The sequence below is a fragment of the Gossypium raimondii genome, chromosome 8 (genome assembly GCF_025698545.1).
Source record: "Gossypium raimondii isolate GPD5lz chromosome 8, ASM2569854v1, whole genome shotgun sequence".
Lineage (NCBI taxonomy): Eukaryota > Viridiplantae > Streptophyta > Magnoliopsida > Malvales > Malvaceae > Gossypium > Gossypium raimondii.
Genome location: NC_068572.1, coordinates 49,065,567 through 49,092,618, shown reverse-complemented (window position 1 = coordinate 49,092,618; position 27,052 = coordinate 49,065,567). Strand labels below are relative to the sequence as shown.

At 31.5% G+C, this 27,052-nt stretch overlaps 2 protein-coding genes, 1 long non-coding RNA gene and 1 pseudogene across 5 annotated transcripts; 1 reads left to right on the top strand and 3 right to left on the bottom strand.

Moving 5' to 3' along the window:
* The first annotated feature begins 7,387 nt into the window (after positions 1-7,387).
* Positions 7,388-8,398, top strand: LOC105791857 (uncharacterized). Its single transcript, XR_001133123.2, has 2 exons — positions 7,388-7,853; positions 8,131-8,398. It is a non-coding gene; the product is annotated as an uncharacterized LOC105791857 (long non-coding RNA).
* Positions 8,399-9,820: 1,422 nt separating this feature from the next.
* On the bottom strand, positions 9,821-26,054 carry LOC105791850 (MOB kinase activator-like 1A). Of its 3 annotated transcripts, none has more exons than XM_052635253.1 (6): positions 26,014-26,054; positions 12,314-12,422; positions 12,002-12,021; positions 11,033-11,166; positions 10,689-10,852; positions 9,821-10,113 (listed from the first exon to the last, which is right to left on the bottom strand). In XM_052635253.1, exons 2-6 carry the CDS (start codon positions 12,332-12,334, stop codon positions 10,039-10,041), a joined length of 414 nt encoding a protein of 137 aa, XP_052491213.1. In that variant the 5' UTR covers positions 12,335-12,422; positions 26,014-26,054; the 3' UTR covers positions 9,821-10,038. The 3 variants fall into 3 exon arrangements, with proteins under 3 accessions (XP_052491213.1, XP_012475564.1, XP_012475565.2); XM_012620110.2 differs by lacking the exon at positions 26,014-26,054 and adding an exon at positions 13,204-13,244; XM_012620111.2 differs by lacking the exon at positions 26,014-26,054 and having other exon boundaries at positions 11,928-12,021; positions 12,314-12,428.
* On the bottom strand, positions 12,206-20,144 carry LOC105791855 (SUMO-conjugating enzyme SCE1-like; annotated as a pseudogene).
* LOC105791853 (SUMO-conjugating enzyme SCE1) lies at positions 23,890-24,933 on the bottom strand. The gene is made up of 5 exons (XM_012620121.2): positions 24,832-24,933; positions 24,673-24,756; positions 24,380-24,532; positions 24,187-24,300; positions 23,890-24,106 (listed from the first exon to the last, which is right to left on the bottom strand). Exons 1-5 carry the CDS (start codon positions 24,898-24,900, stop codon positions 24,044-24,046), a joined length of 483 nt encoding a protein of 160 aa, XP_012475575.1. The 5' UTR covers positions 24,901-24,933; the 3' UTR covers positions 23,890-24,043.
* Positions 26,055-27,052: the final 998 nt, after the last annotated feature.

Below are 27,052 nucleotides of genomic sequence, written 5' to 3'. Positions count from 1 at the left end.
ATTGTTAAATCTCTATCATGATCAACTTCTATTTTATTCTCATCAATAGTGGAATCTCTTACATTGGTATCATAAGACCTCTGAACATCGACATCTTAATCATCAATTATTTACATTGAATTGAATCAACATTGTTTGTAGGGGTGAGCGTTCGATCGAATCGAATCGAATGAAAAAATTTTGAGTTAATCGAGTTGACGAATCATATTTTATCATCCTAATTTAATTTGAAATTTTCTCGAATCAAGTCGAGTGAGATGGAATTTGAATCAAATCGAATCGAATATATTTGTTCGAGTTAAATTTTAAAAAATAATTTTAAGTCCTTGTAACCACTGTCACCCACTGTAATAAAATTTGTCCACCGTAATCAAATTTTTTATTAACTTTCATCACCTCATAATTTATTTATTAATCTTTTATATACGGGTTAGCTTCTTTGCTTGCTTAATTGTTTCAATTATCTTCAGATTCTTATCACTATGTATTTTGGAATTAAAATATATTAAATGTAAAAATGTGATGTTTTAATAAAAGTTATTTTAAAGATAAAATGTGGAATTGATACCAATATAAAATTTTAACACAAATATTTTATAGCATTATTAATAATTCCATTTTAATATCAACATTCAATATGACTAAACAATTCAATAATATAAATAATATAAAATGCGAAATTTAATTTAATAATATAAATAGTATATATAAAAATTATTACTATTTATGTTTAGGGATTTTTTGGATAATTTTGATTTTTTATTTGGGAGTAAAGGGTGAAAAGTAAAAGTTTAGGGGAAAAATAAAAAGTTTTGAGGAGTAAAAGTTTGAGGGAAAGTAAATAGGGGGAGTAAAATTTTGGTGGGAAATGGATTTTGGGTAGATTGAAAGGTTAGGATGGGAGGGGAGTAAAAGTTTTGGGGGGAAAGCGGGAAGGAGTAAAAGTTTTTAGGGAAAAGTAAAAAGGTTTGGGAGTTTGAGGTAAAAGTGTAAAATATTATAGTTTGATATTCAATTTATTCGAATTATTCAAGTTATTCGAATTCGAAAAATCAACTCGATTTGAACTCAATATTCAAAAAAATTTTGAGTTGACTCGAATAACTCGATTCGTTTAACTCGAAATTTGAATTTTTTTGAGTCAAATCGAGTTTTACTTACCCCTAATTGTTTGTGTTTGAACCAGAACCTCCATCAGATGATTTTTCATTTCTTCCTTCTCTATTCAATAAATTATCATCATTAGAGAATCCAAACAAATCACTCAAGATTGTTAAGTATGACTCCTATTTTCAGTCAAATTTAAGAAATAATCTTCTAGTTAAACTTTGTTTATTTGTTTCAATCAAACACTGATTAGTTTAGATTATTTTATTATTATTTGACATATGAATTTAGCCTATAAATAGACTATTTTACAACCTTAGAAAATACACCCATTAGAGATTATAACTCATAACACATTTAGAGAATTTTGTGTTTACGTTTTGAGGGTTCTTTGTTTTTGGGTTTTTTGGGGTTTAGTTTTATCTCCATCTTTTGTACTCTTCGTTCTTTTGCCATTATAGTAAAATTATCTTTGCCAGTGGTTTTTTATCCTCTTTGAAGGGTTTTTTCACGTTAAATTTGTGTGTTCAATTTCTCAATTTATTCCCCTATTTTTGTTACTTGTTGCTTAAATTGAGTCGATCCTAACAAGTGGTATCAGAGCTAGTTTAATTTTTATAGATCAGCCCATTCAGATATGGCAACAAAAAGGTTTAAAATTGAGAAGTTCGATGGTGAGACAAATTTCAATCTGTGGCAAGTTCGGATGATGGCAACTCTAGTTCAATCCGGTTTGAAAAAGGTTGTTACCGGGAAAAAGCCTGATAATCTAAATAAGACAGAATGGTAAGAGCTTGATGAAAATGCCTTGTCTGCAATCTAGTTGTGCCTCATGAATGCGGTATTGCAGGAGGTATTGATAGAGAAGACCTAATCCGCATTGTGGAAAAGGTTAGAAACTCTTTATGCGACTAAGTCTTTGGCTAACCGTTTAGTGTTAAAACAACGTCTATTTACGTTTCGCATGAAAGAATGTGAGCTTCTTAGATATCACATCAGTCAATTCATTACTCTTTTAAATGATTTAAAGAACGCTGAGGTTCATATTGATGATGAAGATCAAGCTATGCTATTATTGTGCTCTTTACCCCCTTCATACAAGTCTTTCAGGGAGACCCTGATTTATGGTAGAGACAAACTCTCGTTCAAAGATGTGAAGGGTCATTTGTTGAGTAGAGACAAACTCGAAGATGAGCTTCATTTGGATAGCAAGGCAGATAGACAAGCTTCCGTTTTGATAGCATCAAAGAAACGAGACAAAAGGTGTCGCTATTGTAAAAAGTTAGCTCACGTCAAAGCAGATTGTTATAAACTGCGAAATAAAAGAGCTGCTAAGAGTAACGAGGAAGATGTAGCTGGTGCTAATTTGATCGATGAAAATGGTGATTTCTTGTTAGTGTCAACGAGCGATAACTCCAAGCTCACGTCCGAGTGGATCCTAGATTCGGGATGTTCTTTCCACATGTGTCCCAATAGAGAATGGTTCTCCACATACAGTTCGATTGAAGGTGGAGTTATGCGCATGGGAAACGATTCATCTAGTAAGGTAATTGGTATTGGTACTGTTAAAATTAAGATACACGATGGGACGATTAGGACACTCTCAGATGTCAAGTATGTACTTGATTTACGAAAGAATCTCATCTCTTTGAGTATTTTAGACTTGAAAAAATGCAGAATCAACATCGAGTCAAGCGGTATTAAAGTATCTCGCGAAGCTTTCGTTTTGTTAAAATGAAAAAGAATTGGCAGTCTTTATATTCTGGAAGGTTCTACAGTCACCGATGAAATCGGACGTCCCTTATCCGTTACAGAGCCGAAGTCAACTTGTTTGGAGCGGAGGCAACTTGGTCATAGGAGGGAAAAATGTATGACCGTTTTGTTGAAGAGAGGTTCTGTTTTGGATGCAGGTTTTGAAAAGTTAGGGCACTGTGTTCGTGAAAATCAGACCCGGTTATTTTTGATTTGGCAGTGTACAAGTCAAAGGCTACAAGTCTTCCAGTTTCTGAGCACAGATTCGACTCAGTTAATTCCCTGAATAGTTCAAGATAGGCTCGTGGTGGGCTTTGGCAAAGATGGCGTTGTAGAAATATGAGTCAATGTGGAGATTTGTTAAGTATGACTCCTATTTTCAGTCAAATTTGAGAAATAATCTTCTAGTTAAACTTTATTTATTTGTTTCAATCAAACACTGATTAGTTTATATTATTTTATTATTATTTGACATATGAATTTAGCCTATAAATAGACTCTTTTACAACCTTAGAAAATACAAACATTAGAGATTAGAACTCATAACACATTTAGAGAATTTTGTGTTTACATTTTGAGGGTTCTTTGTTTTCGGGTTTTTCGGGGTTTAGTTTTATCTCCATCTTTTGTACTCTTCGTTCTTTTTCTATTATAGTAAAATTATCTTTGCCAGTGGTTTTTTATCCTCTTTGGAGGGGGTTTTTCACGTTAAATTTGTGTGTTCAATTTCTCAATTTATTCCGCTATTTTTATTACTTGTTACTTAAATTGAGTCGATACTAACAAAGATTTTAGGGACACCTCTGTTTTGGTTATGGTCGCGACTTTCTGATTCTTCAATTCATGAATTAGCTCCTTTTACATTAACTATATAAGCATTTTGTATTTTCTTTGAAATTTCCATTTCTTCAACAAAGCTTTCTCTTTGAATGAAAAACAAGAATTGACATTGAAAAGGCCCCTCGTTATACCTACCCATATTATTCACCTCATTTTTCCTCTTCCTCGAGACCTTTGAAGTATTGTTTTGGGAGTTCCACTCTTGCCCATTCCGTTTGTAACGATCTTCGAATTGTTTTGAAAACTCTACTCCCGCCTGTTTTGTTTCCGCTAGATTATCGAGGACAAAAGGATTAGTTAGATTGCCCCTAAGATTGGAATCTGGGCCTGTCACGAAATTCACCGGTGTCGAGGTATTGGTCTGGTATTGTGGTCGGATGTTAACAATTATCTTTCGTGGATATGTGCTTGGATGTCGGTTGGAGTAAAGTCTGGAAGATATGCAGGACCTTCATTATCATTCCCAGAGTGGACTACTGGGTTTTTTCCTTTTTTTAACCTCATATCCAATAACTGGGTTAACTGGCTCATCAAATTTCTCTGGACTTCTAGCATCTGATCTTTCATATCTTGTTGAAATTTGGCCAATTGCTCTAGCATCTGTATTTGCATCAGCTCTAACCTCTCCAACCTTTGGTCCATTCCTTTAGTTTACATTCGAGTCTACATGAGGATGTTGGTTTTAATTGAAACAATTTTACTCAATTAGGGTCTTTTAATGGTTCTTAATGCACGTGATGTTGTGTAATGCAAATGCATGAAATGAATGCAAAAAGAGACGTTGATTCTTGGTTCAATTCTATTAGAACAACTTTACTAGAAAATAAATCTCTTTACATAAAGCGGATATATATACGATTTTGCCCTTATAGGCGGAGTCATTCGATCCTCCTCTTCATTCAAGAATTAAGATAAATCTCACGAACTCTTCAAAAATGATGTCTCTTCTATCTTCTTTTTACTTGATCCGGGTCGTGACTCGTTGCTCACTCAACCTCGTGATGTTCGTTGGCTTTTTATAAGAAAGTTCAGCGGCTCTCGAATAATCCTTGTCACCTTGAATTCTCGGGCAACGGAGCAATGGTTGTGTAGTCCTCCATTAAATTACCACCCTTCTCTTATCACGTTTTCTTGGACCATGTTCGGACAATCGTATTATTATCCACTTTATCAAGAAACTCATTTCCTTATGACAAGCTCTCTATTTTAGCAACCGAACGCGAATCAACACCTCTTTTTATGATGAAAATGCAATGCAATCATAAAAAAAAAAACAAGTTAGTACAAAGCAAAAGCAAGCAAGAATAAATGGAACACCTATTCGGGTGAATATTAAGGGTTCGAAATGGTTCTACCTAGGGTGGGCTCCTTAGGTTCACTACATGTGGTTTGGTTCTAAAGTAAGGGTACCCGAACCAGCAGATTCCTCGATCTTCACCCAATATAGGCTCATATAGATCGAGTTTGGTACAGGGGAATACATTTCCCTATGGCTGCACAGAGATGAAAATCTCACGAAGACATAGGTACGGATGTATTCCGAAAGTGATTTACTATCCTGCACGGAGGTGAAAACCTCACGAAGGAGTAGCTTCTCACTCTCACTTAAAAGGGTGTGACCGACGGTCATGCAATGCAATGCGGAAATATACTAAAACTTAAACTAACATAGCAATTCTAAACCACACCTATGAAAAATGTAATAAAGGCCGATGAAATGCAATGAAAGGATCGTACATTTAAACCAAGTTTTCAATTTTCGACAAAAAGACAAAAAGTAATCAACTCGTGGCTTGACTCTCTTATTTTGGGTCCCCAGCGGAGTCGCCAAGCTGTTGACACCATTTTTTTTGATGAAAACGGGGTCGACTTGGGTTTTGAAAACGAAAATTAAAATGGGAGTCGCCACCAATCTTTTTTGATGAGGTGTGATCGGGTCACCTCGTAAAACGGTTGTTTTTAATAAACGATTTAGATTTTATTAAAACAACGATTTTGGTCTGCGAAATTCAGAAAAACAGGTTCGGGAGTCGATTACGCACGAGGAAGGGTTAGCACCCTCGATACGCCCAAAATTGGTACCTAGTTGATTACTTAATATCTTGGTGTCGAAAACTAAAAACTCGAAAAGAATTTAAAAATACGATCCCTTTTTACATTGTGTTATTTTAAAAATTACTCGAATAAATCAAAATGGAAAATGCCTCCTCATCTCGAAGTAACAAGATGTCGCATCTTGTAAGTTAGGACGCGACACCTCGTATTTTTGAGAGTAAGCTTGCATTTCACTTTTTTATTAAACCTCATTTATTTTAATCTTAAAAGGATATTCGGTTACTTAGAATTAACGAGAAAAATCGAAGCCCAATAAGTTAGGGCACGATTTCTCGAATTTTCTAAATATAGAATATTACCTTTATTTTTTGAAATTTTATATGTTTGGAAATTGAAAAGGATATTTTGCTATTTAGGTTTAACGAGAAAATCGAGACCCAGTAAGTTAGGGTACAATTTCTCGAATTTCCAAAATACAAAATATTGCCTTATTTAGCAAAATTCCATTTCGAATAATAGCGGGTAATCTATATGAAGGTAGGCATTTGTTTTGTTTGGAATAAAATAAAGTAACCTAAGTTGGATAATTATGTCGGAGTTTAATTTACAATATGATGACGTGAAATAGCAATATAACAATAAACATGGAATAATGGTACATGGATAATTACACAAGTGTATGACAATAATATAAAGATAAGAGTAAAGTAATCGTAGCATACATAATGACAATACACACTCAACATACATTATTTGAAAACTAGGATTAATAATCAAGGATGAATGGATTAAATAACATATATAACAATTTTAAAAATGAGTGGTATAGAGCAAATTTAAAATAATAATGAATGAGTCTTAAATAAATAATATAAAAATGAAAATAAAACATATACAAAACAATTTAAAAATATTATATAAGAAAAATTTTAAATAAATAATAACGTATATGTACATATGAAAGCATAAAATAAGGAATATATAGAAATCTTGAAATGGATAACAAATGGGTAGAACAAATAGCAAAGTAGAAAAAAAAGGACAAAACAGTTTTAAAATAATATATACAATACATTTTAACATAAAATAAAGTAACATATATAATACTTGAGATAAATAACTAAGAAACATTTTTACAATACCCTATAGAAGTTTAAAATAAATAAGTAAAGGAATTCGAAAATACTAATAAAACCGGAAATGATAAGAGATAATATATGTATATATATTTTTAATGTATGGAAACTTGAACAAGTAAAAATAAAATAGTTTCGGAAATAAATAGTTTCGAAGATAAAAAACTTGAGACAAATATTAATTGATCCAAAACAATTTAAAATAAAACAATATATGAAAGAAAATACTAAATAATAAAAGAAACTGTTAAAAAATATACATAAAAATGGGGTTAAAAGATTAGGGGCGTGATTGAAATCAGAATGGAATAAAGGGACATAATCAGAAATTGCATAGAGGCGCAAAAGACTAATCCGCAACGCGCTGAAAATATCAGGGAGCGGATGAGAAAATATCCCAAACCCCCCTTTGTGCACGGCGCTTCAGTGCGAAGATTCGTTCATGGTCAAAAGACCTGATTGAAGCAAACACAGAAATTTCGGCCCCAAATCAAAAGAATAAAAGGTTAGATTGTACTTCAACGCAAGACAGGGGGACTAAATGCATGAATTACCCATTAGGGCAAAGCATGCTCAATCTTCCCCTTTAGACGGCGCCGAATTGCAATCATTATAAAAGCTAAAAAATTGCTTTATTTTTCTGCTACTTCATTCTCTACAAAGAACGCAAAAATAAAAAATAAAAAAATATATATAGGAGGGAAGTCTCCTTTCTCTGCTGGGGTTCCAGGCCTAGCCTTGGAACCCCGCTGTCGTTCCTCCTCCCCACTTCTCTGATCGCACCGCCGTAACAGCCGACGGGCAGTTGCGCAAGACGAGGCTTTTAAGCCCGCTTTCAAGCTTGGTGGATGACACCAGTGAGGGGAAGCCAAAAGAGAAAAAAAGAGAAATCTAACCAGCTTTTAGCCCGACCCCGACGACGACGAAGGGACCTCCGTCGACGGAGCCACGCGGCGGTTTCAGGTACTTCTTTTTTATTATTATTAATTTTTGTTAAAACCGACTTGCAAAAGAAATGAATAAAAGAAATAAAAAAAAAGCAAGGAAAACAGTAAAGCGAAAGGAAAATAATCAGATTCAACTTTTGAAAACTCTGTTCTGTTTCTGATTTCTTGATGTGCGTTTTTTTACAAGGAAAATCGAAGAAGAAAAAACGGTGATAAGCTTCGGCCTTTATAGCCGGATTACAACTTTTTTCATTTTTTTATTGCTTTTTGCTTTGGATTGTTGTTGTGTGCAGGCGGTCTAACACGCGTGAAGGATGGCCTGGCGCGCATGCGGCGGTTGTGGCAGACGATGAGGCTAGCGGCGCTTTAGGGTTTCTTTTGCTCATTTCTACTGAAAATGTTTAGGCTGTGGGCCTATTAATTTGGGCTTAGGGTTTCTGATTTTTGGGCTTATTGAGTTTGGGCTTGTAGTTTTTGTGTTTAATGTAACTGGACTGATTATTTTTTGTTAATTTGGGCTGTTTCGGGTTCTATTGGGCCCCGGGCAGAATTTGGGCTCTACACTTTTCTTTTCTTTTTTTCTTTTTTGCACTCGATTGGGTATTTGAACTTTCAAAATGCATCAAAAAGACCTTCAAACTTTAAAAAAAACAATTAAGCTCTTGCTTTTATTAATAATTATAAATAATTAAAATCAATAAAAGCTATAAATATTTTAAATTTTAATAAAAATTTCAAACATTAAAAATTAGAAATATATAAAAAATTGTAAAATTTTATAAAATTGTAAAAAATTTATAATATATATAAATATAAAATTTTATAAAGCCGTAAGAAAATTATACCAAATGTAAATAAATATAAATTTTGTAAAAAAATTATAAAATTATCGTCTCAAAAGAAGCATTTTATAATTTTTCTATAACTTTCATTTATTTTATTTTTTCATTTTCGCCACATGTCATTTGTGTTGCGATACATGATTACTTTAATTGAATAAAACTAAGCGTCATTAATTTTTATGATTTTTATAAAATTTTACAATTTTATTTTTTACTATTTTTATAAAAATTCTAATTTTTATATATTTTTAAAATTTAATAATTTTCTAATAAAAGCAGGGGCTTAATTGCTTTTTTGAAAAATTTTAAAGGTTTTTTTATGCATTTTGAAAGTTCAAGTACCCATTGAGTGAAAATAAAAAGAAGGGGCTTAATTGCTTTTTTTGAAGAAGCTTAAGGGCTTTTTGATGCATTTTGAAAGTTCAAGTGCTCTATTGAGTGCAAAAAAAAAATGGAAGGGTTAATTACTTTTTTAAAAAATTAAGACTTTTACACCCTTAAGCTTACAAAGAATAATTAATATTGAGTAGAACTCTCATAAAAAAAAGAGCCACTTTAAAATAAGGAAAAAATTATATTATCAAGTGAAATTAGTTTATTGCTAATTTATATACGAAGATATAAAAAATAAAAATAAAACTAATACTACTACCAAATATAGCTTAGAAAATTTCATAAAACTTTTTTACCAAAAAGGAGTTTAATCATGAGTTTTAACAATATAATAGAACAAACATATTTTCCGCTTTAAAATTTAAAGTTTATGCTTAATTTTAAAAAAGTTCTGACCTTAGTTCTAAGGTCAATCTGGAAGTAAGTGATCCTTTATGGCAAACAAGTAGTACTTTGTAGCTATGATCAAGCAAAAGCAATTTAACAGCATAATCTTGTATCTTTCCATTGAATTTATTTCCACCAAATAACAAATCGCAATCATTTAATGGAAACTAAGGCTGTAATTACTTCGTAGTTCGACGAGTTATGAACTTAATTTTTATTTTAAATATATAATTAAAATTTTATAATATTTAAAATCATAATTAAAAAAAACACTTTAATCATAAAAATAATATTTTAGGGTCAATTACCCAAAAGCTGTTAGCTTTTCATAAATGCTTGATTTAGGGCAAGGCTTCCAAAATGAAGAGGAAAAGAAAAACCAACAGGCTTACACTTGCAATATTTTAAATCCAAGGAATATGGCATATGGATTTGCATTTATAACATACAGAATATAGACACTTAAATTTTTCAAGTCGCATACTAATAAAACAAACTTTATTCCTTTTGGAACCCCTAAAATAAAACTCTTTATGAGGATCTCCATTCTCCAACCCCACTGTATATATATATATATATTTAGTAGGGGACTATGATGGAATCTATGAGCTCTTGGAGTGGAGCCAACTCTTTCTTGTCAATCAGCCCAAATTCCTGCACATGGTAAAAACAACAGCCTCATTTGACCTTAACAACTTCCTACTCAACTAACCATTCTTGCATATCCTAGAAAGCATGTTTCAGATGCAAAATAAACCAAAAACAACAAACAAATTAACCTGAGGCTCAACTCAGGTAGTTTTTAGTTTGAGGATTGGGGTAACTATCTTAAACTTGGGCAGTAGTATAACCTCGTGGTACTCGAAACAGGGAACACAAGGACACAACTAAAACCGTGTACCAGATTCGTCCTTTGACAACCGTGATACATGCATACATAAGAAGAAATCAGGACTGCTTGGCAAAATTAATGGTATGTTTACACTTATATCCTTCGTGGTTTAAAAAGATAAGTCTCTTAGATAAAAGAAACATTCAAGACTACTCTTTTTTTTTTTTTTTGGGGGAGTTTAATGAATAGAGTGAAACTAATTATATTTAAGCAAGTTTGAAGTAGAATCTTCGGATTTCGTTTAGATTTGTATAAAATAGGCAAATAGTGGAAGAGGCCAGCCTTGAACAAGAGGACAGGGCATAAAAATTTAACCATCAAGCAGAAGAAGACTTACACAAGTAAACAATATGAAGTGCTTGAAACATGTATTCAGATGAGCTTCCTCCTTAAGGCTCACAATTTTCTGAAAGTGAGAGTGATAGATGTGGGCATATACCCGGAAGAGTCTTTTGAATATTGTCTTCACCACCTCCTTGAAATTGGGAGGAAACGGTGCGCCTAGCAAATTTGGAAGATGCAATTTAATATAGAGCATGATACAAGTAGGAAAAAAGAAGTATTCATCAGTATCATCATTATACATAGACAAACAGCTACCTTTCTCTAGTGACAGTATGTCAAGACTTCACCATAGAGAATTAAAAGATGATTAAGCACATGACTAGTGAAAGATATTACCAAGCTTTTGAGGAAATATGGATTCATCATCAAGCTGTGATTCGATCCAGTCCATTAGATATTCAACGTACTTTGGAGCAGAAACTTCGATAGGCTTCTTGATTTGCACACCATCAGCCCATCTATATTCATACCTGTAAGTTTGTAGGACAACAAATAATCAACTCCAGAAAACCCAATATATACAATTTGAAAGAATTTTAAAAAATAAGTAAATTACAACGGAGAACTAGTAGTATGGAATTGTTGAATTAATTGACCGAAAGCAAAAGGTACATGAACCAAACAAAATAAGAAATTTTACAGTAGTTAGGGGAGAAAAGGATCAAAGTTCCATAGTTACATGGCACACAAGTTATAATCCTTGAACAATATCACACGACTATAAGGCCTTTGAAAGAATAGTTTTAGCTTCAACATATTTGATGTCTTTCTACTGACATTTAAAATATGGCAAAAATCAAATTATTACAAAAGACAAAGGCAAATCATAATAATAATAATAAACATCATCTCATCATAACCTAGAACTATCAAATCAAAGAAAACATGATCTAAAGTCAAACTCTTATCCCACTAATCAGCCAAGATCATATGATATATTTTGACATCAAAATTCAAAAAAAAAAAAAGGCAGATATATATAACTTTAACAAAAATAAATTAATACAGTATCATCTAGCTCGAAGAGATAAAGAGCCTAAATTCAAGTTGAGGGAGTTTCGATTTATCTAGATCCTTAGAGACTGAACACATGCATTGTTTGAGAGAAAAGGTTTCAATACCATCAATGGATCCAAACACGACAGAGGTCATGAGGGAAAACAATAATATATAGGAATTGTACGCCTAATTTATTGAAAAGGGCAAAAGGAATCTAGTTCATATCTCTTACTTAGGTCCTGCAGTCATTGTAGGGCAATTCTCAGGAGTACAAAACTCAGTGAGGGTACCATAGAGCAGATTCACCTGATTGAAGAAATCCACAGCTGAAAAAGATCCAACAATTATGCTTTGGCAATGAGCTTCAAAGAACAATCGGTAGCAACCTGGAAATAGGGAAGAAAGTACTAAAACATTCTATGAAAAATAAACTAACGAATGGAATACAAGTAAATTAGTTGTTATGAAAGAAATGACAGCAAGGCCATACTAAAGTAGAAAATACATGGATAAATTATATCCACTGTTTTTTTTTTTTTTTTTGGCAAAAATAAGGATTTATTCAAACTGTGAGCATTCACAGCAGATGTAAGAAAGAAAAAGAGAAGCCAGATATACTATTGACTGCGAGCCATTCATTTAAATCCTCCCCAAGAGGTAGTCTAACTGCTTCCCTTAAGTTTCCACTGCCTAAGGTGGCATCAATGTGCTTTTTAAGCTGTGCACCCTGCATTATGTCAAGATAATACTTTGATGAGAACTGCAAATTCTGCTAAACAACTAATACAGCAGAATGAAGTCCAGAAAGCATTTTATATAATGACACTATAGAGAAGCCAGCTCTAGGAACTGGATAGAAACCTCAACAAGGCTATTCAATTATTATCAAGCACAACCGAACAGCAGTACTAACCATGTTTAGAAGTGGATCCCTAATTAGAAAAACAAATTATCACATTTATTATGTGCACAAAATGCCCTCTAACATCCATGACTGGGTTCCACAGGTGGGGCTGTAGAACCATCACTTATATCAGTGGAGCATTGAAGTTTGTAGTATTTCAACTTTGCGACTGAATTTTTTAGTAAAACATGGTAACGTAAAGTTATTGTTTTAATAAGTGACACCAAAAGCAATAAAATTTATTAAATAGAAATAATGGTAAGTGAGCATTTTTTCTTCTTCTCCTGGATGCATTCTTAGATGTTAAGTTGTGCTTGGCAATATTTTGTTTCTCTTTCTGGACACTTTCTAGCATCCTTCCAGTGCTAAAATTGCATGCTCGCACCCAAGAACTTCCCTTTTTCTGATTGTTGAAGTTGCCAAGGTTTGATCCTTGGACACTGGAAATAAGAGTCCAGAACTCTCCCAACAAACAGGCGAAGGAAAGAAGATCAACAATGAAAAGATTCAAGCACATTTTAAAAGAATGAATCACATCAACTTCTAACAAGCAGGCAATGGACAGTGTTAAGTATATTTTATTTAAGAAAAAAGAGTAACCAACCTTACTTCCTGAAGGTGCACTTTTTTTTGGACGGAATGTTCGCTGATTTCTGTTTACAGAGCAACTTAATATCAGCAAAAATCATCAATTTGAAAATATACACAAATATTTACCAGCTATGCTGCTCAGAATTGGGAGTGGGAGTCAGAAATATACAGATACTCAATATAAGTAAGTTAAAATTTTCACAAGTATTTCGGTATATTTAGAGGACATACACCCAAAGTTATTTTATATGTTTACAGCAAGTATATTAGGATTTAAGTTAAAGATTCAAAGTAGCGTAGTGCAAATGAATTCAATCCAAGCAAAATATCAAATTAATTTTTTTATTATAAAAACTAACACATAACTTCAGTAGATTAATTGTGCATTCTAATCAGACATGCATGGACTCTTATAGCATGGCAGAGAGCAAGATAGAAAGCCAGAACTCTTTCTCTAACTGAAAATTGTGAAAGATCAAAGATGATTAATAAATTGATTTTTGGAAATAGTAATTAGCCTTAGACTAGATTTGGACATTCCTTTTTTTCTTTCGCTCCAGTTAATTCAATTTTTGTTATCATTCTGCCACCACGAGCCTTCTAAAAATGGCTGCAAATTGTCAACAGACCTAATTTGCAACTTAGTCAATAAAGTTCAGCTTCAAAATGCAAAGCTCAACCTTGTGAATAATGGCCATATAATCTTTAAGGTCAAAAACCAATAATTTAGCATAACTTTTTCGACCTTCCTAATCATGCCAGTCATGAAAACTACCTGATTTGCATACTAATTATAAGCAGACAGAAGAAGAAGAAGAAGAAGAAGAAAAAAACCCATTAATTGCGTAGAAATAAAAGACTAGGTCAACATGCATCCAAGATTAGAAACTTTCACAGCAAGAACAATAATTAACGACGATAGTTAAACCGTCACAAATGACTCCAAGATTACAAAACAATTGGATTGCAAGCACAGTTAAAAAAAAAAAGAATCGAGGCTTAAAATTAGTAAGAAAGATGAAAAATTTTCCAGAATTTTAATCAAAGCTTTAAATAGAAGCCCAAAAAACAAAAGAAGTTGATAACTGATCTTGAATCACAAAAAAGCTACAGAATTACAACAGATCCAACACGTAATATAGCAAATAAGAAATGAAAAACAAAGAAATTGAAGGAAAATAAGAAATAAGAAATGAAAAACAAAGAAATTGAAGGAAAATAATAAACTAATTTACGAGAAAATTATATAAAGAAGTGGAAATTACAAATTAGAGGTCAACTGCCCAGACCGAAGAGACTCATGGTTAGAGAGAGACTTGGATTTTACTTTGTTCAAGTGGAGACCTCAAAAAAGAAAAAATTTACCTTTTAAGGATCCTTTTTATTAGCAGTATTTAAAAAATTTATATACCCCAATATATTTATTCCTTGCATAGCCTTTCCTTGCCTTATTTATTAGTGGTATAACTATAAAGACAGTGAGTGCGCCAATAAAAGTGCATTGATATTTGACTCGTTTGTTAGTAAAATAAAAGGTTACATTATAAAGTCAGTTCTAGAAGACCCGTTTCAATTCAATCTCTACTGATCTTCAAACTCTTCAAAATCTCAGTAGTCACACAAAGAAACAAACCCTCCCAAAAATCATGTCAGATGGTATCGCACGCAGTCGTCTTGCAGAGGAATGAAAAGCCTGGCGCAAAAATCATCCCCATTATCAAAATTTACTAAATTTGATGAGAATAGTTTATAATTATCACTTAACTAATATTAGATTTAATTAAAAAAATTAATAGAAATACCAGGCATGCTTTATTGAAAAACCAAAAGTAATAATAAAACTGATCACCCATAAATGTAACCCAAATAGAAAAATAAATTATAATTATAAACTATTCTTATCAAATTTAGTAAATTTTTTATTTAATAAACTATTCTCATCAAATTCACATAAACATAAAATGCGAATTAGTTTATATTTTTTAGATAGTTTTACTTTAGGTAAAATATATTTATTTTAATAATAAAACAAATGACTTTTATAAGTAAAAATCATAAATTAAGAGCTTATTTAACTACAAAAGTAGATTGAGAGCTTATTTATTAAATAAAAAAGTGAGTTAAAGGGGAATAAAAAAAATAATAAATAAAGAAGGCTAAGAAGACAATTTAGCCACTTTTCAAGTTTAGTGCTGCCACACCGTCAGCGGCACCATTTCACTTTCTTTGCTCAAAATTGTAAATTTGCATATCAAGTCCTTGAAACTTTAGATCATTACATTTCAGTCCTGTGCCGCCTATGGCAGGCCCTCCACCAGCTTGGTGCCGCCTGTGGCAAGCCCTCCACCAGGCTATCATGTTTTTTTTGTATTATTTTGGTAAATAAAAACAATTAATATTATTTTGATATTTTTTTTATTTTTTGTAATATTTTTGTAAAAAACCAAAAAAAGGAACCCACCAGAAGTTGAGTGTCAGTGAAAAGTAGATAATATAAAAATAATACAAAAAGGGGGGTAATTTCAAACTAACACGGGATTTCTATTAAATACCAAACAAATTTCCTTGTAAAAAGTTAGTCCCGTCAAATATGGAACCGAGTTGACATATGCAAAGACTGATCCGGTAATACGACTTACATAACAGTAAACAGTAATGGTGATGTAGCATATGACTAGAGAGAATGTGGATATTGCAGGACTTGTTGTTGAACTCTTTTCGGGCATTTATTTGGGTTCAGTATTAGCAAAGATAGCATATCGGATAACAAAACTATAGAACAATAGAAATAAAGTAAAGGCTAAACTTTTGTTACTTACCGATACGTAAAGCTGATGTCCCTCTATTTCTGCAGTGTCGGTAGCATTGGGTTGATCAAACAAATCTTGAATCCCCACTAGGATTTGTTTCACTGTAATGGAGGGTCTCCATCCCTTGCAAGAAAAACAAGGTTTTTGCTTTAACAAAAACGACATTTTAAATAAAAAAGATTGGTGTGGAAGTTACTTACACGACGCTTACTAGAAATAGACACACACAATTCCAAAAGGGTAAACATTAGGGCGGAAGAATCCATTTGGGAACTTGCATTTAGGGGGTTTGCTTGGGTATTCCTCACTGAAGTTGAGTGTCAGTGGAAAGTAACCACCTTCCCAATCTGTCTGAAACATTTAAAAAATTGTGATTAACTAATAAACAACCATAAAAATTCCAATGCAAGTAAATTGTAGGCTTACATACAACATAAGAAAACTTCAAAGGTCCAAACTTTGATTAAAAGAATTTTTTTTGTAGACTGACCCCTTTTTTGCTGGGGATAACACAATGCAAAACCATCAAATCAACACTCCCTGTAACACCCCTTAACCCCGAACCGTCGTCGGAATAGGGTTACGAGGCATTACCGGAAGTATCAAACAGTTTACAACAAATATGCCCAATCGCGCAGCAGTTACTAAATTACTTATAATTTTAACTACGGAACTCGAAATTTAATTCCATAAATTTTCCCTGAAACTAGACTCGTATATCTTCCTACCATAAAAATTTCATAATTTTTGGTCCAGCCAATTAGTACAGTTTATTAGTTAAAGTAAGCCCTGTTTCACCAATTGACTGCCCTGACCTCTTGTCACTAAAAATAAAATTTCTCATTGTAGGATTGTCATATGAAGTTATTACTTGTTTCTACAGAAAATAGACTCAATAAGGATTCTATACATATAAACTACAACTCATAATTATTTTTGTACCATTTTTAGTGATTTTCTAAACTTAGAACAGGGGACTCCAAAAACAGTTCTGACTCTGTCTCACTAAAATTCACATATCTTAAAATATAAAATTCATTTTGCTAAACCGTTATTTTTCTATAAAATAGACTCAACAAACTTTCATTTCATATATCATTCACCCTCTAATTAATTTTATACTATCCTAGGTGATTTTTCAAAGTCACATTACTGTAGCTGCTTGAAATCTGTTTATTTGCAAACTTTTACTCTTTCATGATTTCCATGCATGATTTATCATCTAAATATACATATTACCAAACATTATCACATACTCACACATCTTTCTTTAGCAATCTCATAGATACAAACATTCAAAATGACTAATCCCTATACATCACTTAGGTATATACATTACTTAGGTATGTACATTACTTAAGTACATGCCACATTATCAACAGAAAGGTACATCACTAAAATGTCTCTGAGGTCGGGATTACTTTGGATGCTGGATCGAACACTGGTTTTTTTTACTAACCTGCGCACGGAAACAACCGTACGCTGAGTATGGGTATACTCAGTGGTATTACCATAATTCAAATTAATAACATTAATCGATAAATTATATATATATATATATATATTTCATTTATGTCTACAATTATTCATTAATGATCTCATACATTAAATCAACTTGATAATTAATAACAATAAGCAATAATTCAAATCTTATATTTAATTGTATTCATGCATTGTTTCACTATCTAAATTTTATTAGATTTTTCAACATCTTATTCTAATAACTCATTCCAATCCATACAAACTCATTCATTTCATCAACTCATTCATTATCCTTTCTATTTATATTCAATTTATACTTTAAATCTTTTAACACTCCATTTATTCATTAAATCCATAACTAAATTTCAATAACTTGTATTCAGTTAAATTCACATATTATTTCACTCTTTCAAATTATTTTATTTTCACTTCTCATTTCTTAACAATAGCTATTTCAATTCATATTCAAGATCATTCAATAAAATTTATATTATCAAAATTATTCATTTACCCTATTAACTTGACTCGGATTTTGGCGGATACGGATCCAACAAAACACACCAATCTGCACATTATGCCTAAAGCGGTACATATAAACTTTATAAGACTTACCTTAACACATTAATGATTCACTTTTGTCCACGACTTATAATCTTAGCCCAAAGTAGATTTTCTGAACACCCGGATATACGGAACAAATACGAGAGAGCACAAATGTGCTAAGCAGAGAAACCTTGCCGTGCTAAATATCGAGAGCACCAACGTGCTAATAATCGAGAGCACCAACGTGCTAATATCGAGAGCACCAACGTGCTAATATCGAGAGCGCTAAAGTTCCTTAATAAGTTCCTTAATGGCATGCCACTAATATCACAGTAGTTCTAAATTCCATCTACTTGGGCATTAAATCTGAATCTCATTTATTTAAATACTTTACAAAATTATTTCAAAAAGGATTTATCATTTCTCCGTCATTACAATTTACTACTTATTCCACCATTCACATATATCACACTTATTCACAATTTAATTCACTTTTATTCCATTCATATATATATTTTAATTCATTTTCCAATCAATTCATGTACAATTCAATATCAATATTCATCTATTTTTTAATACTAAACATATTATTCAAAATTCAACAATTACTATTAATAAATTCAATACCAATACGTATTTATCATTCAATTCAGTCGTGATGCTTACCTCAATTTGCTTATCATGTATATTAATTTAAATTTTAACAATTAATAATTAAATTCGAATTATGATAATACTAACCGGAATTTCTCTCGAGTCACTCCTTGTCCACTTTCTCCTTTCCTTTCTCGGACAATGACTCGTGCACGACATTAGCTACGTAATTAAACAATTAAAAATCATTAATACACAATTTCATTAAAATATTTCCCGTATACCTAAACTTTACCCAAATTCTAATTTAATCCCTTATCAATACTAATTTTATTTTTCCATTCTAACTCTATATTCTCTCTTAATTCTTACTATAAACTCAGTTTAATTCTTCAATTTCCCCATAAATCCCTAATTTCAGGATTCTTTCAATTTAATCCTATCAATTCAAAACTTATATTTTATTTTACAAATCAATCTTTTACTAACTTCTAACTTAAAATTCAATCATTTTAACCTCTAGTTCATCAATTAATTCAACATAACTCATGTCTAACAATCTACTAACTTTCAAAATATCAACATAAATCAAGTAGTATTTATCTCTAGGATTCCAAAAACTCAAAAATTATAAGAAAAAGACTTAATTTGACTTACCAATTGAGCTTGGAACCTTAAAACCTTAAATTTCCCTTTTTCTTTTTCTTTCTTTCTTTCTTTCTTTCCTTCCTTCTCTGCCCGTTTTGCTCTCTGTTTCTTTCTCTGATTCGTCTCTTCTATTCTGTTTCTTTTCTTTCTTTTTCTATTCTTTCTTTTGTTTTATGTATATATATATAATATAATATAATATATTAATAATAATATAATATAAAAACATAATCATTACTATAATATAATAATATTTTTTTAACACAAAAATCTCAGATTTTTATACTTATGCCGCCTCAACTTTGGAAAAAGGCATAATTTCCTATTTGGTCCTTTTAACTTTTCTTTAATCTATAATTAAACTTTTATCCCTATTGCAATTTAATCCTTTTTCATAATTAACCATCGAAACGTTAAAATTTCTTAACGAAACTTTAATACTACCCTATTAACACTCCGTAAATATTTATAAAAATATTTACGGCTCAGTTTATGATATCGAGGTCTCGATACCTCGTTTTTTACCCAATTTACCTAATAATTTCTTTTAAATCACAAAATTCACTCATTTAAAAATATTTCTAAAATCAAGCTGAACTTATAATTATTAATTAATAAATTTTTCTAACGTTTTCATCGGATTTAGTGATCTCAAATCACTATTCTGACACTACTGAAAATTGGGCTGTTACACTCCCATCTAACATTGTCTCAGGTTTAGCTACAAAACCCTTCAAAATCACCACAAAAAAACTATAATATAGTTTAAAAATAAAAGAGTGAGAAGAGAAGAGAAAAATGTTGATACATGAGGATGCTTTTTGCGCTAGGTTTTTCGGTCCTCTGCAAGACGACTGCGTGTGATACCATCCAACATTATTTTTGGGAGGATTTGTTTCTTTTTGTGACTACAGAGATTTTGAAAAGTTTGAAGACAGTAAAGATTGAATTAAAACGGGTCTTTTAAAACTTTGTAATTTAACCTTTTATTTCCCTAATAAACGAGTCAAATATCAAGGCACTCTAAATTGGCGCACTCACTGTCTTTAGTAATATAATTAACAATAATACCTCGCCTTATTATTAGTGGTATAACTATAAAGACAGTGAGTGCGCCAATAAGAGTGCCTTCATATTTGACTCGTTTGTTAGAGAAATAAAATGTTACATTATAAAGTCAGTTTTAGAATACCAATTTCAATCCAATCTTTACTGATTTTCAAACTCTTCAAAATCTCAGTAGTCACACAAACCCTCCCAAAAATCATGTCGGATGGTATCACACGCAGTCATTTTGCAGAGGAACGAAGAGCCTAGCGCGAAAATCATCCCCATGTATCAACATTCTTCTCTTCTCTTCTCACTCTATTTTTTTAAAAATACATTATAGTTTTTTTTTTTTTTTTGTGGTGATTTTAAAGGGTTTTGTGGCTAAACCTCAGACAATGGCAGATGGAAGTGTTGATTTAATGTTTTGGCATTGTGTTATCCCTGGAAAAAAGGGATCAGTATACAAAATAATTTCTTTTAATCAAAGTTTAAACCATTGAAGTTTTCTTATGTTGCATGTAAGCCTAGGATTTACTTGCATTGAAATTTCTATGGTTGTTTACTAGTTCATCACAATTTTTTTAAATGTTACAGACAGATTAGGAAGGTGGGTACTTTCCACTGACACTCAACTTCAGTGAGGAGCACCCAAGCAAACCCCCTAAATGGATTCTTCCACCCTAATGTTTATCTTTCTGGAATTGTGTGTTTGTCTATCCTCAGCGAGCGTCGTGTAACTTTCACACCAATCTTTTTTATTTAAAATGCCATTTTTGCTAAAGCAAAAACTTTGTTTTTCCTGCAAAGGATGGAGACCCTCCATTACAGTGAAATAAATCCTAGTGGGGATTCAAGATTTGCTTGATCAACCCAATGCTACCGACACTGCAGAAACAGAGGGACATCAACTTTACGTATCGGTAAGTAACAAAAGTTTAGCCTTTACTTTATTTCTATTGTTCTATAGTTTTGTTATCCAATATGCTATCTTTGCTAATACAGAACCCAAATAAATGCCCGAAAAGAGTTCAACAACAAGTCCTGCAATATCCACAGTCTCTCTAGTCATATGCTACATCACCAGAACTGTTTACTATTATATAAGTCGTATTATCGGATCGGTCTTTGCATATGTCAGCTCGGTTCCATATTTGACGGGACTAACTTTTTACAAAGAAATTTGTTTGATATTTAATAGAAATCCTGTGTTAGTTTGAAATTACCCACCGTTTTATATTATTTTTATATTATCTACTTTTCACTGACACTCAACTTCAGGTGGCTTCCTTTTTTGGGTTTTTTACAAAAATATTTTAAAAAAATACCAAAATAATATTAATTTTTTACTTACTAAAATAATATTAAAAAAAACATGACAGCCTGGTGGAGAGCTTGCCACAGGCAGCACCAAACTGGTGGAGGGCCTGCCACAAGCGGCACAGGACTAAAATGTAATGATCTAAAGTTTTAAGGACTTGATATGTAAATTTATCATTTTGAGCAAAAAAAGTGAAATGGTGCCACTAACAGTGTGGCAGCACAAAACTTGAAAAGTGATTAATTGCCTTTTTAGCCCTCCTTATATATTATTTTCTTTTTATTCCCCTTCACTCATTTTTTATTTAGTAAACAAGCCCTCAACCTATTTTTGTAGTTAAATAAGCTCTTAATCTATAATTTTTACTCATAAAACCCTTTATTTTATTATTAAAGTAAATATATTTTAACTAAAGTAAAACTATTCAAGAAAGTATAAACTAATTCACATTTTATGTTTATGTGAATTTGATGAGAATAGTTTATTAAATAAAAATTTACTAAATTTGATGAGAATAATTTATAATTTATAATTTATTTTTCTATTTGGGTTACATTTATGGGTGATCAATTTTATTATTACTTTTGGTTTTTCAATAAAGCATGCCCGATATTTCTATTAATTTTTAATTAAATCTAATATTAGTTAAGTGATAATTAAGATACTTAGAATTCTAATTAAGTAATAACTCTACTTTACTTTAATAAAAGTAGCATCGTCAATTTTTTAACTAATAACAATAAATTATAATTATAATTATCACAATTTTTTGTCTTTTCCTATATTTTATGCTTATAGTTCTATTTAATTAACAATTCTATTTTAAAATTAGCACAATATTTTTAATAATAATTGTAGTTTAAATTATAATTATTTTGAAATATATAACTATTAAATTATAATTATTTTTAAATTTATAAAGAGTATTTATATATAAAAATATTTTATTTAATTAAAAACTTGAATTCTTATTATTTTAATTTCATCCAATTGTATTCAATGATTTTATAGATTTATAGTTTTATTAATTAATAATATATTATGTTTTTTTAAGTAGAGCCTTTATAATATATGACCAAATTAATTAATTTCACATTAATATATTATTATTTTAATTAATCTTATTTTTATTATTATATAATAATATTAATAAATTAGTATTCTAATATAGTTTAGTAATATAATTACCAATAAAGGATATTTTTGTCAGTTCAAAAGTTTTTTCAAGACTCGTGCTTTTATATATATTATAGATAGATATTTTTATGATTTTTATTAGAGATATGAAAGATTAAATCACAGCTGTCATATTTCGTCATCTAATTGGTCCGTCAATTGATTTTAATGGTTAATGTAACGAAATGTGAAAATTATTAATGTAAGGGCTTCATTAATTTTTCAGGTTATTGATAAGGGCTCAACTGGGTTCAAATTAAGTCAAGGGGCTTAGTAACTTTTTTTGGTTTTTTCTTAAGGGACTACTATAGCTATAAGCCTTTGATAAACATAAATTTTTTTATTTAATAAGCTATTCTTATCAAATTCACATAAACATAAAATACGAATTAGTTTATACTTTTTTAAATAGTTTTACTTTAAGTAAAATATATTTACTTTAATAATAAAACAAAAAAATTTTATGAGTAAAAATCATAAATTAAGAACTTATAACTACCAAAATAGGTTGAGAGCTTGTTTATTAAATAAAAAGGTGAGTTGAAAGAAAATAAAAAGAAAATAATAAATAAGAAGGGCTAATAAGGCAAGTAGCCACTTTTCAAGTTTAGACCGCCACACTGTTAGGCGGCAGCATTTCTCTCTCTTTGCTCAAAATGGTAAATTTACATACCAAGTCCTTAAAACTTTAGATTATTACATTTCAGTTTTGTGACAGGGCCTCCACCAGTTTGGTGCCGCCTGTGGCAAGCCTTCCACCAGGCTGTCATGTTTTTTTATGTATTATTTTAGTAAATAAAAAATATTAATATTTTTTTGATATTTTTTATTTTTTTGTAATATTTTTGTAAAAAAACCCAATTTTTTTATATTATCTATTTAATTGGTTTAAGAAAGCCCATTAATTTAGTATAATCTCTAATCATTTTTATTCCAATTTTCTATATAAACTTTTTAAAGATTATTCATTGACTAATTTACGTGCTATATTTTATTTTAGTATTTTAAGGCCATGTACAGGTAATTCTATTTACTCCAATTAAATAGATAATATAAACATAATATAAAAGGTTAGTAATTTCAAACTAACACAGGATTTCTATTAAATACCAAACAAAATTTCTTATAAAAAGTTCGTCCCATCAAATATAGAACCGAGTTGACATATGCAAAGACCAATTCGGTAATACGACTTATATAACAGTAAACAGTCCTGGTGATGTAGCATATAACTAGAGAGACTGTGGATATTGCAGGACTTGTTGTTGAACTCTTTTCCGGTACTCATTTGGGTTCTGTATAAGCAAAGATAGCATATCGAAAAACAAAACTATAGAACAATAGAAATAAGTAAAGGTTAACTTTTGTTACTTACTGATATGTAAAGCTGATGTCCCTCTGTTTGTGCAGCGTCGGTAGCATTGGGTTGATCAAGCAAATCTTGAATCCCCACTAGGATTTGTTTCACTGTAATGGAGGGTCTCCATCCCTTGCAGTAAAAACAAGATTTTTGCTTTAGCAAAAATGGCATTTTAAATAAAAAAAAAATTGGTGTGGAAATTACTTACACGACGCTCGCTGAGGATAGACAAACACACAATTCCAGAAGGGTAAACATTAGGGTGGAAGAATCCATTTGGGAACTTGCATTTAGGGGGTTTGCTTGGGTACTCCTCACTAAAGTTGAGTGTTAAAGGAAAGTACCCACCTTCCCAATCTGTCTGAAACATTTAAAAAAATTGTGATTAACTAATAAACAACCATAGAAATTTCAATGCAAGTAAATCATAGGCTTACATACAACATAAGAAAACTTCAAAAGTCCAAACTTTGATTAAAAGAATTTTTTTTGTAGACTGACCCCTTTTTTGCCAGGGATAACACAATGCCAAACCATCAAATCAACACTCCCATCTACCCTTGTCTCAGGTTTAGCCACAAAACCCTTCAAAATCACCAAAAAAAACTATAATATAGTTTTAAAAAAAAAAGACAGAAAAGAAGAGAAGAATGTTGATACATGGGGATGATTTTTGCGCCAGGCTTTTCGTTCCTCTACAAGACGACTGCGTGCAATACCATCCGACATAATTTTTGTAGGGGTTTGTTTCTTTGTGCGACTACTAAGATTTTGAAGAGTTTGAATATAAGTAGAGCTTGAATTGAAACGGGTCTTCTAGAACTGACTTTGTAATGTAATATTTTATTTCCCTAACAAACGAGTTAAATATCAAGACACTCTTATTGGCACACTCACTGTCTTTATAGTTAGACCACTAATAAATAAGGCGAGAAAAGACTACACAAGGAATAAACATATTGGGGGTATATAAATTTTTTAAATACTACTAATAAAAAGGAGATTTGTTTGGTATTTAATAAAAATCCTGTGGCATCAATGTGCTTTTTAAGCTGTGCACCCTGCATTATGTCAAGATAATACTATGATGAAAACTGCAAATTCTGCTAAACAACTAATACAGCAGAATGAAGTCCAGAAAGCATTTTATATAATGACACTATAGAGAAGCCAACTCTAGGAACTGGATAGAAACCTCAACAAGGCTATTCAATTATTATCAAGCACAACCGAACAGCAGTACTAACCATGTTTAGAAGTGGATCCCTAATTAGAAAAACAAATTATCACATTTATTATGTGCACAAAATGCCCTCTAACATCCATGACTGGGTTCCACAGGTGGGGCTGTAGAACCATCACTTATATCAGTGGAGCATTGAAGTTTGTAGTATTTCAACTTTGCGACTGATTTTTTTAGTAAGACATGGTAACGTAAAGTTATTATTTTAATAAGTGACACCAAAAGCAATAAAATTTATTAAATAGAAATAATGGTAAGTGAGCATTTTTTCTTCTTCTCTTGGATGCATTCTTAGATGTTAAGTTGTGCTTGGCAATACTTTGTTTCTCTTTCTGGACACTTTCTAGCATACTTCCAGGGCTAAAATTGCATGCTCGCACCCAAGAACTTCCCTTTTTCTGATTGTTGAAGTTGCCAAGGTTTGATCCTTGGACACTGGAAATAAGAGTCCAGAACTCTCCCAACAAACAGACGAAGGAAAGAAGATCAACAATGAAAAGATTCAAGCACATTTTAAAAGAATGAATCACATCAACTTCTAACAAGCAGGCAATGGACAGTGTTAAGTATATTTTATTTAAGAAAAAAGAGTAACCAACCTTACTTCCTGAAGGTGCACTTTTTTTTGGACGGAATGTTCGCTGATTTCTGTTTACAGAGCAACTTAATATCAGCAAAAATCATCAATTTGAAAATATACACAAATATTTACCAGCTATGCTGCTCAGAATTGGGAGTGGGAGTCAGAAATATACAGATACTCAATATAAGTAAGTTAAAATTTTCACAAGTATTTCGGTATATTTAGAGGTCATACACCCAAAGTTATTTTATATGTTTACAGCAAGTATATTAGGATTTAAGTTGAAGATTCAAAGTAGCATAGTACAAATGAATTCAATCCAAGCAAAATATCAAATTATTTTTTTTATTATAAAAACTAACACAGAACTTCAGTAGATTAATCGCGTGTCGAAGAGCAACACAACTCGGCATTGACATCAAATGGAAAAACATTATCATCGAAGGTGACTCATTATCAATAATCAAAAAGTGCAAAACAAACAGTCAGGACAAGTCACTGATAGGGGCATATACACATGATATTCAACAGATCTTGCTTAAATCTAGAAAATGTAGATTCGAGTATACTCCACGAACAGCAAATTGCCTAGCACACTCTATTGCAATCGAAAAGATGAAGAGTCAGAAGGAGGTTTACCTAATAGGAAGAGTCCCCGAATATGCAGAAAAACAGAAGGAGAGGGATACTGTGAGAGAACCAGACTGAAGAAATGAAAGGTAAAAGTTGAAAAATGGAGAGTTTGAAATGGATACCAAGAGGCTCGGTGGAGAAGCTCTCCTTGCGAATCTGGAATCGTCTTAAACAAGAAATGTCAGATGATAAGTTAGGACGATCTCCAAAGCGTTTTTCAGATTGGGAAGACTTATGGCACTGAATGCGGCTTCTAGAGTTTTCTGTTTTATTTATTTTATTGGGTTTATTGTTCAGTTTTCTCCTATTTGGGCTTTTGATTATTAGGACTTTGGTTTTGTTTTAGGTCATCGACTTTCTGGGCTGTGAGCTAAGTTTTCTGTACTTATTTGTTTTGTTTAATAAAAATCCAATCTGATTAT